General features: G+C 43.6%; 1 protein-coding gene across 5 annotated transcripts in view; it reads left to right on the forward strand.

The window, feature by feature from the left end:
• col12a1b (collagen, type XII, alpha 1b) overlaps positions 1–17,398 on the forward strand; it is a 153,728-nt gene that overhangs the window by 96,641 nt on the left and 39,689 nt on the right. For all 5 annotated transcript variants that reach the window (XM_031751530.2, XM_039599428.1, XM_039599429.1 and 2 more), the window contains 9 exons: positions 408–537; positions 2,258–2,400; positions 3,936–4,065; positions 6,232–6,351; positions 6,501–6,647; positions 7,271–7,387; positions 10,024–10,176; positions 12,104–12,178; positions 16,515–16,654. In XM_031751530.2, coding sequence (XP_031607390.2) covers positions 408–537; positions 2,258–2,400; positions 3,936–4,065; positions 6,232–6,351; positions 6,501–6,647; positions 7,271–7,387; positions 10,024–10,176; positions 12,104–12,178; positions 16,515–16,654 — 1,155 coding nt within the window. The remainder of the gene's footprint in view (positions 1–407; positions 538–2,257; positions 2,401–3,935; positions 4,066–6,231; positions 6,352–6,500; positions 6,648–7,270; positions 7,388–10,023; positions 10,177–12,103; positions 12,179–16,514; positions 16,655–17,398) is intronic.

A 17,398-nucleotide genomic window follows, 5' to 3' on the forward strand; every position in this document is an offset into this window, starting at 1 on the left:
CAACCAAACCAGTCTCAAGATGAGGGGGAACTCGAGTCCAAGCAGAAGATATATTTCCCATGATGTAACGGCAGAGACTTTAATGGCCCACAAACCAGCTAATAGATGATGTGATAATCCCAGTGACAAGTGACAGTCTGCAGTCACTCGTGTTGTTAGAACACGTCTCCCGCTGACCGATGGTTTGTTTAGCATTTCATCTTCCAAGCCTTTGTTAGTGTTTGAGGAACCATTTGGCAGAAGAAACCTTGGAGAACACTGGATGCAAGATGAGCACTGAGGTCATTATGTAGATTACTCCGGCCAGATCTGTATGTAATGCATGAAGAGGCTCATTTGAATAGGCAGAGCCTCTTTGATGATTATATCAATATGTATTTTGACTCCTGCGTTTCTTCTCCGAAAAGGTCCTGGTTCCTGGAAGTATTAACAACGCCTTCCTGGACAACCTGATACCGGATACTCCCTACTCCGTCAGTGTCACTGCTCTGTACGCCGACGGCGAGGGATCGCTGGTGAAGGACAATGGCAAAACACGTAAGCACAACGACAATCTCACATTCCGATGGTGTGTAGAATCAGATGACTTACTCGCAATAGTTTACATCTGTCGCATGCAGTGATGCAAAACACAATAAGTACAAGCAGATTTAAATTTCTGGTTGCTAACTGCACTCCTCTTAGCAAATATTGGATCATATCATTGGTGATGATCGTAAAACTCCAACTATAATGAACAAATGAGCCCAGAGAGTGCAACACACTCAGCTTTGTATGGAAAAGTAATTATTTAATACCTTGTATAGAAATCCAAAAATGTAAATAAAGACAGAATGTGATAATTTTTTAAATCTCGTAAGCCCATATTTTAACCATAATAGAAAATAGAAAACATATCAGATGCTTAAATTGAGATATTTTACTATTTCATAAAAATCTTTAGCTCATTTAGAATTTTTATGGCAGCAACACATCTGAAAAAAGTTGGGATGGAAAAACAAAAGGCTGGAAAATTTAGTGGTACTAAGAAAAAACAGCTGCGTGAACACTTTATAGCTTATTGGATTACCTGGAAACAAGTCAGTGATATGAGTGGCACCTTAGAGATTTAGAGTAAAGATGGACAAAGTTTAATATGAAAAACTTTAAATTTAGCTTTTCTAATTTTAGTAGTCATGCAACTGACATATTCTTTGTATTCAGGTTTATTAGTCTCCTTCATCTTTTAGATATTAAAAGCAAACCATGACATTTAATATAATTTGGTATGAAACTGACAAGTTTACAGAAGTTATGTTAGCATTAGCCAGCTAACATAGGTACACCTTCACTCCCTCCATAGAAGAATAGAGGATAAGAAGCCAAATGCTGATATTTAAGTGCACTTGATTAATTGATCATGAGCAAGTGTGAGCACCTCTATAAAGGCTGAAGTTTTTACAGGTCTGGAGCATTCAGGTGTGTTAACTCAATGCCACGGTCCTATCAGGGGTGGACGTCCCAGCAAATTCACCCCAGTCTGTCGGGCCATCTGTCCCACAGCTAATGCTCGACCCAAACTGCACAATGATCCCAAGCATGGAAGCAAATGACTGAAAAAAGAAAAGAAATGGCCCAGGCAGAGTCCAGACCTCAACCTGATCAAAGTGCTGTGGTGGGACTTTAAAGAGAGCTGTGCATAAACAAATACTCACAAAAGTCAATGAAGTGAATCAATGCTGTAAAAAAAAGAGGGCCAGAAGTCCTCAACAATGTTAATGGGTCCAGTTCGTGTGGAAGGGCCTGTACTGATAAATTATATTTTACATTATTGCTGTAAAAAACTACTGAATCATGAGGCGTACTCAGTTTTTCACTGGTCTGTTAATGTGTTGATTCTCGAGTGTAGTTAAAATGTTTTTTCTTCCTTTGGTCATTTTATTTATTCCTTTCTTTATTCTGAAAAAACAGAAAAAAAGTGGGCTTTCAGGGAGGGGGCCCTTAAAGAGAAAGAATCTAGTATAACTAAATGCCTTCGTGGGCATCATTATATGTAAATGAGGATTCAACTCTGGATCAAGTAAAAGGTGCTGCAGTAAAGTAAAACTTCAGAACTAGAAATGATCATAGAGGTTAAGTGAGTATATGTATATAGTGTAGCTATAGAAGGATTTAAAGCTATATAGAAATCAAATAATCTTTTATTCATGAATTAGAAAAATATATTTCTGTTTATACATTTACATCTGCTACACTGCTTCTGTTTGATTTGGTGCAGTGCCCCGTGCTGGTCCCAGGAACATGCGTGTGTTTGACGCCACCACGAGCACCCTGACCATCGGCTGGGATCACGCCGAAGGACCCGTAAGACAGTACAGGATCGCCTACGCACCCATGACTGGAGACCCCATCACAGAGTTTGTAAGTGAAACTTCAAGCTCATTGACGTCCACGATACCAAATGATCTCAGATAACATCAACATGTTACTGGTAACAGTGCTAAAGTAGAGCAGTCATCCCAGAGAAGGAGCCAGTCAGTACAAATTTAAAATCAGGCATTTGTGATGGCCACATTTCCTACATGGTTTAGTGGCCTGTTTGGGGATAAATATACTTTCCTTCGCACTCTGATTCCCTGCCTGTATTGTCTGAAGGAAAGCTGGTCTTACCCTTGCAGAAACTAAACTACGCACACTGATGAAAAATTTTTTAAAAACTACCTCAGAGGCTGAGAGATTTTGGTGAAGTCATTTCGGAGGAAATGCATCAGACCCACTAACCTCAAGTGTATTTCTTACTCTCTGTTTAACCCATAAAGAGGGATTAATCTCAGGCGGTGATGTGTTTTGTTTTGGACAAACTGGCCGCAAACCCTCGCCATTCACCGCTCGCTGTGACGTCCTCCTCGGACTATGCGGTGAAGTCACATCTCAGGATTCCCTCGCCTCATTCAGGATATAAATCACAGATTAGGGAGACTAATTACAGGCTCAGTTAAACAAACAGTATAATTTGGGGCATAATAGCGTTATTAATAGTTCTGAATAATAAGTTGGAACGATGGTGGAGAGCGGAGATGGCCCAGCTGTGCTTTCCTTCTGCTCGTTAGTCTAACACCTGCTCAGAGAGAGTCAGCGAACTACAGCAGAGGGACGCCGATGAAAGGAGTTCTCCAGACTGGGACTGACCAGAGAGCCCACGATTATTATTTATACTGATGCAAAGTGATCAATTTGGCATCTGTAAATAATGTGAAAGGTTCGTGTTGGTACACAGTTTCTATAATCCCACCGAGAAGCAGTTTTCTGCCTCACAAGGCTGAAGAAATTATTATTTCCTGTTTATTGGAGAAGTAGTCTTCTAAAATATTAAAGCCTAAAATGTAAAATTGTGCACCACCAAAAGTGTTTGTATTTTTCAGGCTCTTCTCTTTATCTTGCTGCACAAACCAAATTTATTAGCACTAAAATTTGGAATAAAAGTCAGCTTAACCCAAACTTTAATTTAATTGATTTTGATTACCATTTCTCATTTAAACTAATATTTGGGTCCTTGATTCAAATTCCAGGTGAATCCAAATGGGTTTCTATTATTTTACTTTTATTTAAACAGGGCATGTACAGAGCATGACACCCTTTGTCCTCAGATCTTTGATTTAGAAAAGAGGAAAACTCCCCAAAAACTGAATAACAGAGAAAAAGAAGCAGAAATCTCCAAAATCATACATGCACAGACGTGTGTGGAAGGAACTCTGTGGAAAGCAGGTGTGGCAGTTTTTCCTGTGACTGGGAGCACTGGGTCAGCTCTGCTCACCAATTACACATACCATGTGCAGCAGATGTGCAGACAGCATAGCAACTCAGGACTCTCTGGGTGTAAATCTTTGCTGACTGATTTATGCTTTTTCTTCTTCGGCTACTGAAAATCTCTGACTTTGTGCCGTTTGGATCTTCAGACTGTGGTTCCAGGAAACAGAAACAATGCCATGCTTCAGAATCTGCTCCCAGACACCCCATACAACATCACTGTGGAGGCGATCTACGCCGAGGGGCCTGGAGGATCCCTCAACGGGAACGGACGTACAAGTAATAAAAACCTCTCTGAGTTTTCTAGCAAACGCAGATTTTCAGAAATGCTGGTTGTCTTGTGATATTACACAATTCCCTGCAGCTGTCACAGGGTTTCTGCACATTTGGCCTCATAGCTGGGCTGATTCTAGTAAACAACAGGCTTTCTCAAACTCCTAGAAGGCAAATTTTACCCCTCAGCAGCCATCTTTCAAGTTATTTAAAAGCTTCCAACTAAATTAACAAGGAGAGATCCATGACTTTAACTGCAATAGCCAGCAGTATGTAAAAACTCCACGTATAGAATCAACAGTCAAGTTTGATTTAAACAGAAAGCTCAATATTTTGTTTTTGTTTTACCCAAAATAAAGTTTTTAAATCTTTTTCCTGCAGGTTATTCTGCATGTCTGCTACACATGCTGAAGCCTTACAACATGGCTGTTTCATTAACAGAGCAGATGTAGCTACCTGTATCACTGCTACAGTAACAAGTAGATATACCTGCTGCTTGCCTACTGTGTCGAAACAAAGTGATTAGCTCAGATGTTTTCTGTGGCGGCCCCTGATTGGCTCTTTGCGGGCAGAGAGGGGAATGCTTCCATCTTTGGTCTTACAGAGTTCTCCTTAGATAGACATTTTTAAACTTTCTTTCATTACTTGTATTCAAACATGATATTAATCTAGTTTGATTAAGTCTATCAACCATCTATCGGAGAGTAGCAAAAAAATCCCCCTTTTATATTTCCTACTTTTGACTGTTATATTGACCGTCTGTTGAAGGTAAACCTCACAATCTGCTCCACCAGCATCATGCTACAAACAATTCTAGCACATTTAGGATGTAATCCAGCACCTCAGCAACTTTGTGTGGTGGTTTAGCTTTGAGGCATTGAACCCGGGAGCTTAAACACAGCAACCGCAGCAGCACTTAGGAGTGAGTTAGAGGAGTGAGTAACAGAGAAAATAAATACATTAGGTGTGGGTCAGTTATCAGGGTCTGCATGTGTTAGTGTGAAGAGTTTGGACTTAAAGGGGAGAGCACTCGATCGGTGAGCAGTAGGCTTAGTTATACAAACAGCAGACACTCAGAGTGTGTGTGTGTATGTACCTGTTTCAATATCTTTGTGGGGACCAAAAATTGGAACATTACTGTGGGGACCAACAGTCACTTGTGAGGACAAAGGTGACATAAGTCATTTTTGAGACTCAAAATGTGGTTTTAGTGTCAGGGTTACATTTATTTTATGGTTAGGTTTAGGCTGAGGGTTAGGGTTAGGCATTCATTTTTGATGGTTGGAGTTAGGGTAAGCGGCTAGGAAGGCATTATGTCAATTGGATGTCCTCACTAAGATATCAAAACGAGAATGTGTGTGTGAGGCACTTTCAGGCATCTGTCCAATTCTGGACACACACCAACTGGCTTCTTCAACAAGGCTAAGACCCAAATCTAAACACCTCTGTTACATAGGATGAATTTTATAACCTGACTTAAGGTTAAGGCTCATTCCCGACAGCCAGAAAGGAAGAGGCTGATTTTTATTATTACTGAGAAAATGTCCCTCTTTTTTTTTTTTTTTTAATAATGCTCTGTGGTTTTAAACAACCTACAGGTATCAAGTTAATGAAAGGCTAGGGGGTTGTTCTAGCGTTTAACAGCAGCGAGAAGACGGCGTGACAGCTTCCAAACTCTGAGCTCACTGAAAACTTTGCCACAGTAGGTGTAAAAGGCTCCCTGGTGTGTGGACGGCTGATATTTACGGTTCAGTTAAAGGAAAGAAAAACAGCCAAAATAAAGTTCTGTGTCATTTAAATGCAAGCTACAAATTAGAAATTCATTAGTGCTTCTGTTTTGCAGCATGAAGCTGCAGTGGATTTAGTTAAAAAAGCCAGAAATTCTCCTGCTGCTCTCCCCTCTCCACCCAAATGATAAACCTCCTTTCTGACTTTATGGGGCCATAATTTACTAAATTAGCTTTAAGTTTTATTAAAAATGACTTGAAACTTGCGATTCAAGGCTCATCAGGAAAGTCGGAGAGTTTAAGCTGGCAGAGTCACTTTTGCAGCCAGTCTAAGTGGCCGTTAGAGGAACTGCAGTTTTTTGGTACTCGCACATTAGCATCATGTTTTAGGCCTGCATGGTGATGCTTACCATGTCTAAAATTCGATGCCTCCTCCGTGTCACAGTCGACATGTTGGGTCCCAGAAACCTTCGAATCTCGGACGAGTGGTACACGCGCTTCAGGGTGGCCTGGGACCCCGTGTCTGCACCCATCCAGGGATACCGGCTGATCTACACCCCTGCAGGTGAGCGTTAACAAAACCATTGCGGTTAATCAAGCATGTTTCTCTGCACACACATTGTGAATAACGTCTTGGTTCCTAAAAGCTGTCACCTGATTTTTACTTCTCGTCAGTTTCTCACTCACTTCTCATTCCCCGCTCTATGTTTCCAGGCATGAACCAGCCCATCGACTTCTTCGTTGGAGACGTGAGCTCTTACACTCTGACCAACCTGCAGTCTGGAACCACCTACGACGTCAAAGTGCTGGCACAGTACGGCAGCGGCGTGAGCGCGCCGCTCATTGGCCAGGGGACGACACGTACGTACAGGAACCGTATTTAGACGCACAAACTGCTGATTTATTTCAAATGTCGCTCATAATTGTTTCTTAAAAAACTCACTGGACCTCAGCGTCCTCTCGTTAACCCCTCCTGACGTCCGGTAACTTCTGACACTTTAACTTCAGACCAGAGAAAAATCCCAGGATTTATCTGATGTCTTTTCAGTTGTTCAGATTTATTTCTGGCTGATTGAGATTTGGACTTAAAGGCATGTTCACACCTGTTTACTCTTTAGTCTGGTTATATTGGCCTCAGGTGTTTTTTTTTTTGTTTGGGCCGGAGACAGTAATCACCCTCAGGTGTGGAACAAAACAGCTACACCAGGAGCCCTGAAAAGAAATGGGCTCATGAAGTGAAATACCAGTCAAGTTTCTCGCTACCTAAAGTTACTCACCTGGTTCCTTCAGGCAGTGCAGCTAATAGATTATCAGGTGTACTTCTTCTTTTTTTTTTTTTATTAGTTAAACAGTTCCTGTCTCATAGAGAATCTCTATTTTTCATCAGTTGTTAAAAGACCTTAACAAAAAAAAATGAATCATCTGACATATGAACAACCTACCAACCACCCTCCACTGTGCTTAAACTGACTTTTTTTTTTCAGTCTACCTGAACGTAACCAACATTGAGACCTACAACGTCGGCCACGACAAGTTCTGCATCAAGTGGACACCACACAGAGCGGCCACGTCGTACCGCATTAAACTCAACCCAGCGGACCGTAAGTCACCTAACATCACTTTTTAAATATCATAATCAGCTTTTGTGTGTAATAATAGTAATGTTATAATAATAGCACTTAGACCATTTCTATGTAAGTCTCTAAATGATCTAAAACCACATGGTTGTGTAACATGTCCTTGGATAGATCACGGAAGAGAACCTGCAGTGATTTTCATCAGAAGTTTCTGATATTTCATTTCCCTGCAGATGCATTAACCTTGTGGTGTGGTCCTATCTGCCAGTGATCCTGATTCAGGGTGACATATTTAAATTGATGCATGTGGTAAAGTGTGCAATAAGACTCCCATCAGATGTCTGAAAACATATCTGCAGATGAGATCATCTCTGCAGATGCTGCAGAGACTATGTTGACTCAAACGTTTTCTTGTAATTTCCTCCCTGAGGCTGTTTAAGCTCAGGCTGCCTATTTTCGATTATTGATCCAAAAAGATGCACGTTTTGGCCAAGACCGAAGCCGCCCGACCACCAAGCTTTAACTCCATCTCTGTTTGCAAAGATTACATCCTTTTCAATGACTTTGGAGTGTCTGAGGTCCATCTGGTTCATACTCGAACATGGAGATAGAGCATCCATGTTTAAATATCTATATGGCAGTCATTAGGTGTTTGGGCCAATGTGACATGCTGCCAGAACAAACACGGGTCTGTTAGCGTGAGGCAGATGGTGGTTAACCGCTACCAGAGGAGCCGTCCCAGTGAGACGCAGCAGACGCTCGAGTCAACAAATCAGTCGACTGTTTGTTCTCAAGTGGAAATGCAAACACCGGTCGGAGCCAGCGGTGAGATGAGTGGGTGGAAAAACGGTGAGCGCGGGTCTTCTGCCTCCATGTTTTAACATCCGTGGTAAGGAGAGGAACATGTGGTTCAGACACTCGGCTATCTGATATCCTGCTGAAAAGTCTGAGGGCTTTTATTTTTACAACGCACTCTCAGCTCAGACCTGAGTGCATCTTTGCTCCTGATGAATGAGGGGCACCGATCTGGAGTCGATCTCGCTGAGAGGTGTGCGTGTTTTCACAAAATAATTTACGTGATTGATCACAACTTGTTGATGTTACTGAGCTTATTCTGAAGATATCTGCAGCAGCGGAGATGCGGGGAGCGTTGAATCCGACTTACTTGAAGTGCATTCAGGACAGCAAAACGCCCGTGTGATAAACACGCTTTGTTTGTTTGCTCTCGCTGAAGCGCTCAGAGTAAATAGGAAATCTTATCATCAATTTATCAGCAGCCGAGACAAGCGGAGAGATAAACATTTCACTGGAAGGGTCAGGGTGCTGTGTGTGTAAAGTAATATTTATTTTCTTCCTTTAGCAACAAAAAGCCCCCCCAAAAGACATGGAGAGAACATTAAACTTAAAGGGTGAAAGGCTCAAATTGACCATTTCCCTGCACAATGACACCTGTAAAACCGACAAAAGCTGAAGATTCCTAATCATGTGGTTTTTTACATCAAGAACTTCCCAGTAAATCAATATTTTCTGCACTTTCAGTAGTGGTTTGTCTATTTTCAAGGCTCCAAGTGGTGCTACAAACCTCCACCTGTCAGCCTGTGAATTAAAATCCGTGTTTGTATGGTGTTTTCAAAAGGTAAATTTCATGAAACACAAGCGAGTGGTGGGGCAGGGCTTAGTCTATTTTGGTGCAGATCTGGATTAGTTTGGTCAAAATTGTAAAATACAGTATAAGCAGAGGTCAGCTGTCCACTAAACTACAGACAACAGTCCTGAAGTGACTGTGAAGTCATAAATCCTGCAGGGGCTTTCAGGTAGTTTAAGACGTGCTCAAAGAAACTTTTCCTCTTTAGGAAACTTTCTGCAGTCCTTTGAGACTCACTGCTTGTGTGCATGAGCAGAGAACATGCTCACCCACCGTCTTAAGCTCTCAGCTGGAGCCCATCCCAGCTGTCAGTGGGCAAGAGGTGCAATATTAGAAGGGGTAGACTACCCGGAGCTGCCCAACATGTATACTAAAATGTACAGGGATATTAATTTGTAAGTGTTGGTGAAGTGATTGGACCAGACTGTCTTTAATATGGAATTGATTTCAAATACAAACAGATGGTTTGAAATGGAACTAGAACCATGAAAATGCTGCAGAATAAACCTTCTTTGTCCCTCATGAGGCTGAAACAGACACCGGGAGTGCCAGCGTCACAAGCCAGCAGGCTTTGGTGTTAATTTAAAAGCCAGAAACATAAGCACCTGGGGAAGTAATCTTTGACTCATTAGTAATAATTATTAATGCTGTCATACCCAGGAGATGTATGAAGTGAGTAAAAATCTTAGTTTTCATCACAGGAAAATTTCAACATGATTCAGGGCTCCAAACTGTGTAAAAGTCACTGGTGTGTTTTACAAGGGCACGAAGTTTCAGCCATCTTGAACAAACTCAGTGACTGAAGAACATGAGTCAGTGTTTCCCTCTGACAGGAACCAAGCACACTGAGCCCACAGCACCTGGAAATAAACTCTAAATGAGCCAATCAGGAGGTCGAACCTTATTAAACCTCGATGAAGCTTTTGAGCATGTTCAGAAAAGTTGACCATCGTTTAATTGAAGACCACTCCACTTTACTGTGATGTGTTTACATGTGTTTTTGATTCCTCTGTAGCATCCAGTAAAGGACAGCATGAAATCACCATTCCTGCCGGCCTGCCTCAGTACTGCTTTGACGGACTCTCTCCCGATGCTCTGTACACCGCCACCGTCTTCGTTCAGACACCAAATCTGGAAGGTCCGGGAGTCAGCACCAAAGAGAGGACCTGTAAGTACTAAGAAAGCTGTGCAGTGAGGAGGAAAACTCTAGAAACTTGAGAGAATTCTGCCCTTAGTAAATGCACCAAAACTAGAGTGTGTTTGAAATGTGACCGGTCTGGTTCACTGGTGTGAAAACGTGAAGTCCAGTATTTTAATCACAGAATCAAACCAGTGGCAGGAGCACAACCGTCAAAAGAGAGGTCCACCCTCCCTTCCTCAAAGAAATTAATTTGAATTTCTACTACAGATTCAAACTCCACTGCCTTGAAGTGCAGGAAGTGATGCTAGTCTTTAACTCTGTGGCAAAGCATGAATTTGTTCTTTGGGCTCAGAGAGGAAGGACTCTGCAGAAAGGCTCACTTCCTGCAGCTTGAGATGTTGACGTCAGAGCCGCCTAGCCGCCGCAGCAGAGGGCTGCCAACCAGTAAAGGAAACATGAGATTGGAAAGCTGGTTAGCAGCAACTGAACTTTGTAGGTTGGTTGTTGAGATCTCTGGGTTAAACACTGCAGAGTCCAAAATTAGAAAGACAACCAGAAAATGCTGCTCTAGTTTTATTTATTTACATTTTTTTTTTAATGTAACCAGGATAATTATTACATACACACACACACACACACACACACACACACACACACACACACACACACACACACACACACACACACACACACACACACACACACACACACACACACACACACACACACACACACACACACACACACACACACACACACACACACGCACATGCGCGCGCGTTGGGTATTTATATCTTGTGGGGACATCTACTTGACATAATGCTTACCCTAACCATGAAAAATGAATGCCTAAACCTAACTACAACCAAATTGTAACCCTATCACTAAATCCACATTTTGAGTCTCAAAAATGCCTTGAAACTTGTGGGGATCAGGATTTTGGTCCCCACAAAGATATGAATACACACTCACAAACACACACATATACACAATACATGAAACAAACATAAAGAAGAGAAACACCAGTGTACTGGAGATAACAAGTCAAACTTAAACTCAAAATATATGAACTTCAAGACAGCATGGTCTTAGGGAAAACAGGTGTAGTTATAATCAGGCGGAACATCTGAAGCCTTGAGATCATTTTTAAAATTCCCTTTCTTTCACTGAATGAGACCACATCCTGAATTTGGGTCGATTTGCAGCCGAATCTGAGCAGCGCGACAAACAAGAATAACTTCCTGCACTTTAATAATTAAATTAAGATGGGCGCAAAGCATCATCTTCAGGGTTTTTGATCTGGAAATATAATTTCACCAATTATTTAAATAGTGATAAAATACTTTGTGGTGTAAATGTCCTGTGAGTGACATTGTCCACTTCAGCTGTCTCAAGTTTTTCATTTTGACGTTTTAACTTATTTATAAAATGCAACAAAAATATTTAAAGAATAAAAACACTGAATGTAAAGAAGAATGTAAAGCACTGCATGCAGTGCCTCATGTGGCAGTCGTTACATGATTGGCTGGACAAATCCTTTATGTCAGGTAGACAGCTCAAAGGGTTTTAAAGTAATCCAACCTGTTTCAGATGTCATCTTATATTGAAGGCAATATAAATAAAAATGAGTTTAACCTTGCATTAATCTGTCCTTCATGTATCCTTAGTACAAACCAACAGCATCTGCATCACTGACGGAAAAACGCATAAAAACATGTCCCGAGCGGATCGGCCCACAGAGAACACGATCGTAGTAACAGCTGCGTGGCTCCGACACGCCCGCTCACAGCATGATTGTGGTGTCTGAGACATGAAGCACGATTCCAACTGCGAGTTGCATCATCTCGCAGCACGGCTCCAAAACAATGACTTCATCACGCGCCGTGTTTACACCGATTCTGTATTTATTACAGATATGTTGATAACAGTTTTTTTTTTTTTTTGTCTCTCACAGTGGAGGAGCCAACTCCAGTCCCAACACTCCCGCCTACTCCAACACCTCCACCCACCATCCCCCCTGGATGGGCAGGTAAGCTTCTAATGGCATCCATAATCCAGCTGAAGGCGAGCTGAATCTGAAATGCATTGTTGTGTTTTGGTTGATGAGAGTGATTTTCTTTTTGTATGGTACCCAAAGACAATTTTTAATGCATTCAGGTCAAAAAACATGTAGAAAGCTTAGAGCAGCCATAACATTATATATATATGTATATATGTATATATATATATACGTGTGTGTGTGTGTGTGTGTGTGTGTGTATGTGTGTGTGTGTGTGTGTGTGTGTGTATATATATATATATATATACGTTGACGAGGTACAACATAAATGCTACGGCAAGGAGGAGTCAGGACGCCAGGTCAGGGGGGAGATATCATCACCCCCACCCGAGATTGGGTACATAGCCCCGAGTGCGATAGGAGAAGGATCGTTGAGTGCGAGTGCATCCTGAAAGATAGGATCATGGCCAAGCTTGAAACCTGGACCCCCCCTAGCCGGTTACCAAGATTACGTGAAGTACCCTCAGAAGGTCTGCTAGATGATGTTAATGCAGCACTACGGACGATACCTACAACCACGATTACCGACACTAACAAGCTGATCTACACTACGGCAGCAGTGATCAGTGAGATGCTTGGCTACAAGTTGAACAGCCACAAGGGGCAGTACCCTCCATGGAGAAGGAGGCTAGAGGGCAAGATCAAAGTAGCACGAAGGGAGGTTAGCCAACTAACGGAGTTGCAGAAAGGCGCGACAAAGAAGGTGCATAAGAAATACAGCAAGCTGTCCATACCTGAGGCCTTGGAAACTGCCAAGCAAAGACTCACAGCCTTGGCCAGCCGCTTGAGGAGGTACACCAGAGAGATAGAAGGCAGGAGAATAAACCAGCTGTTCTCCACAGAACCAGCAAAGGTGTACTCTCAGTGGCAAGGGAACAATAACAGAACAGCACCACCAAGGCTGGAGATGGAGCAATACTGGAAGAGCATATGGGAGAAGGGTTAGTGGATCTGAGGGCAGACCATAGCGACCTCCCTGAACAGGGTCCAGTAACCATCACAGTGGCAGACATCCAAGAAAGGGTCTCCAGTATGAAGAGTTGGACAGCACCAGGGCCGACATGGTTCACGCCTACTGGCTGAAGAAGCTGACTGCACTCCACGGCGTCTGGCAGCACAAATGAACCAGCTGCTAGTTAACGAGAGACACCCGGAATGGCTAACCGAAGGTCGGACGGTCCTGATCCCCAAGGACCCCAAGAAGGGACCGGTCCCATCCAACTACCGACCAATAACCTGGAAGCTCCTGTCAGGCATCATATCGGCTAAGATGAACAGGCACATGGGTCAATACATGAGCGGGGCACAGAAAGGGATTGGCAAGAATACCAGAAGCGCAAAACACCAGCTACTGGTAGACAGAACAGTCAGCCGAGACTGCAAGACCAGACTGACCAACCTGTGGACAGCCTGGATTGATTACAAGAAGGCCTATGACTCAATGCCCCACAGCTGGATACTGGAATGCCTAGAACTGTACAAGATCAACAGGACCCTAAGAGCCTTCATCAGGAACTCAATGGGAATGTGGCGTACAACACTAGAGGCCAACTCCAAGCCCATAGCACAAGTCACCATCAAGTGCGGGATCTACCAAGGAGATGCTCTGTCCCCACTGCTGTTCTGCATAGGCCTGAACCCCTCAGTGAGATCATTAACAAGACTGGCTACGGATACCGACTACGGAACGGAGCGGTTGTCAGCCACCTCCTGTACATGGATGACATCAAGCTGTATGCCAAGAGTGAACGAGACATCGATTCACTGATACACACTACCAGGCTATACAGCAATGACATTGGAATGTCATTCGGGCTGGAGAAGTGTAGTCGGATGGTAACAAAGAGAGGGAAGGTAGTCAGAACTGAGGGGATTGAACTACCAGAAGGCAACATTGCAGACATAGAGGACAGTTACAAGTACCTGGGGATCCCACAGGCGAATGGGAACGATGAAGAGGCCGCTAGGAAAGCTGCAACCACCAAGTACCTGCAGAGGGTCAGGCAAGTCCTGAGGAGTCAGCTGAACGGTAAGAACAAGATCCGGGCCATCAACACCTCGCCCTGCCCGTGATCAGGTACCCTGCTGGGGTAATAGGCTGGCCAAAGGAGGAGATAGAAGCCACTGACATCAAGACAAGAAAGCTCCTTACCATGCATGGAGGGTTTCACCCCAAGTCTAGCACCCTGAGGTTGTACGCTAAGCGGAAGGAAGGGGCCGGGGACTGGTGAGTGTCAGCACCACAGTCCAGGATGAGACAAGAAACATCCACGAATACATCACGAAGATGGCCCCAACTGACAGTGTGCTCAGTGAATACCTCAGGCAGCAGAAACCCAAGAAAGAGGAGGAAGGCGAGGAACCATCATGGAAGGACAGGCCCCTGCACGGTATGTACCACCGGCAGATAGAGGAGGTGGCTGATATACAGAAATCCTACCAGTGGCTGGACAAAGCTGGACTGAAAGACAGCACAGAGGCACTAATCATGGCAGCACAAGAACAAGCTCTGAGTACAAGATCCATAGAGGCTGGGGTCTATCACACCAGGCAAGACCCCAGGTGCAGGCTGTGTAAAGATGCCCCAGAGACAATCCAGCACATAACAGCAGGGTGCAAGATGCTAGCAGGCAAGGCATACATGGAACGCCATAACCAAGTGGCCGGCATAGTGTACAGGAACATCTGTGCCGAGTATAACCTGGAAGTCCCAAGGTCAAAATGGGAGATGCCCCAAGGGTGATGGAGAATGACCGAGCTAAGATCCTGTGGGACTTCCAGATGCAGACGGACAAAATGGTGGTGGCTAACCAACCGGACATAGTGGTGGTAGACAAACAGAAGAAGACGGCTGTAGTGATCGATGTAGCGGTTCCGAATGACAGCAATATCAGGAAGAAGGAACACGAGAAGCTGGAGAAATACCAAGGGCTCAGAGAAGAGCTCGAGAGGATGTGGAGGGTGAAGGTAACGGTGGTCCCGTGGTAATCGGAGCACTAGGTGCGGTGACTCCCAAGCTAGGCGAGTGGCTCCAGCAGATCCCGGGAACAACATCGGAGATCTCTGTCCAGAAGAGCGCAGTCCTGGGAACAGCTAAGATACTGCGCAGGACCCTCAAGCTCCCAGGCCTCTGGTAGAGGACCCGAGCTTGAAGGATAAACCGCCCGCAGGGGCGTGCTGGGTTGTTATATATATATATATATATATATATATATATATATATATATATATATATATATATATATATATATATATATATATATATATATATATATATGTGTATGTATGTCCCTCCAGCCTGTTTTGGGTCTCCTCTCAACTGGGCATGCTCAGAAGAAGCAGCTTTTTTTCAGTGACTGTCTTAGCAAACACCAGCAGCTGTTAACTGTTGCTTTACGTGTCAAACGTCAAAGCCCGTTTTCCCTGAGTCTCACTGCTTCTGCTGACTCTGCTGTTTCATTAGGCCTGCGTGCTGCCTTGCAATCTCAGATGTTTGGAGACTAAAGGTGCATTTTGGAATCTGTCTCCAGAGTCTTTGACTTTTTTTTCCTAATAAAACAATATAAAAAAATACAAATAATAATGAATTTTGACAGCAAAAGTTACAAAATGAGAGTTCAGCTTGGGTTAATAAGGCTTCCATCTGTCGGCTTCTCACTGGGCCAATTCTGTGTGAATCATCTGCCAATATTTCCCCAAGAAACTCTCCCAGGACTGAACGGATCAAATCCTTTCATTCAAGCTCAGCCGTGTTTGGAAAATCCTCGACGGTGACTTTGCGAATGCCGAGTCCTCCTGGATCCAGCTCGGGCTAGCGGTGGATTAATGGCCGCCACATGTGGGCCCCGCGGGGGAGCGCGCCCGTTAAGAACCAACAGCTCAGGTGTTGAAAAAGAAAGCGAGTGCAGTCCAGAGAATTTGTTTGTGTCATTTGGTGCTGTGTGAAAGTTGTTTATAGAGCTCAGAGCAGGCGGAGAAGATAAAGAGGGGTGCATCACATGAGGCCAAGATTATTTAAAGCTTTTCGCCCAATTCGTTTTCATGTGAGAGGAACGCATTAGGGAGAGCTCGGTCCTTATGCAGACCAAATGTTCCCGGTTTTATTTTACCAGTTTGTTGTTTTTTATCAGTGGAACCCATAATTAACGCGAACGGTTCGATCACGTCATTTGTCTCAGGCGTTTTGTTTTGTTGCACACTGTCAGCTGACTTTTTTTAATGCGCTCCAGCTTGCTAATTATGCCATGTTATGATGCAACAACTGGCCTGTGGACTCACTGACTCTTTTTTTTTTTTTTTGCCTCAGTCTGCAAAGGCGCCAAAGCAGATGTGTTGTTCCTCATCGACGGCTCATGGAGTATCGGCGAGGAGAGCTTCACCAAGGTGGTGCACTTTGTCTCTGACATGATTGGCGCTTTTGATGTCATCGGACCCTCAGGGATGCAGGTATGTGCTTAAAACACTGACAGTTATTCCCTCTGACAGGGAGGAGTAGTGCACCTGGTGCAGTTCTGTGTTATTTATACAACAATTACCTCACAGAGATTTATATAGTGAGACCCTGCAATAAAAAGTGCAAAATCTTTGTGAAGTCAAATGGGCCATGCAAGGCCAGTGCAGGCTATAACATGCTCTACCTACTGCACCTCCACTCAGGTAGCTCCCTCACATCAACCACTACTGCACCATTTGCAGTAGTCAGAGCAGCCATCTACTCTGACCGGTTGACAGTTGAGGGGTGAAAAGGCAGAAAAGGAGAAAATAGAGAGACGAGGAGTAAAAAAGAAACGCTCAGTGTGTCACAGGAAGTCCCCCCAGCAGTCTGAGCTTATAGCAGCATGGCTAAGGGAGAATTCAGAGTCACATGATCCAGCCCTAACTATATGCTTTAGCAAAAAGGAAAGTTTGAAGCCTAACTATAAAAGTAGAGATAGTGTCTGTCTCCTGAATCCAAACTGGGAGCTGGTTCAACAGAAGAGGGGCCTGAAAGCTGAAGGCTCTGCCTCCTATTCTACTTTTAAATACTCTTGGAACCAGAGAACACAGAGAATACGTACCAAGCCAATGAGTTAGCATCTAACTAGCGGTGCATGAAGGTGTCTTAGCTACATAGGGATGTAAATTAGCATGTCTTGTGGAGATGGTGATGCTAAAAAGTCTTTAAGATCATTTAGAGGAGACATTCAAAAA

The sequence above is a fragment of the Oreochromis aureus genome, linkage group 15, assembly GCF_013358895.1.
Source record: "Oreochromis aureus strain Israel breed Guangdong linkage group 15, ZZ_aureus, whole genome shotgun sequence".
NCBI classification, from domain to species: domain Eukaryota; kingdom Metazoa; phylum Chordata; class Actinopteri; order Cichliformes; family Cichlidae; genus Oreochromis; species Oreochromis aureus.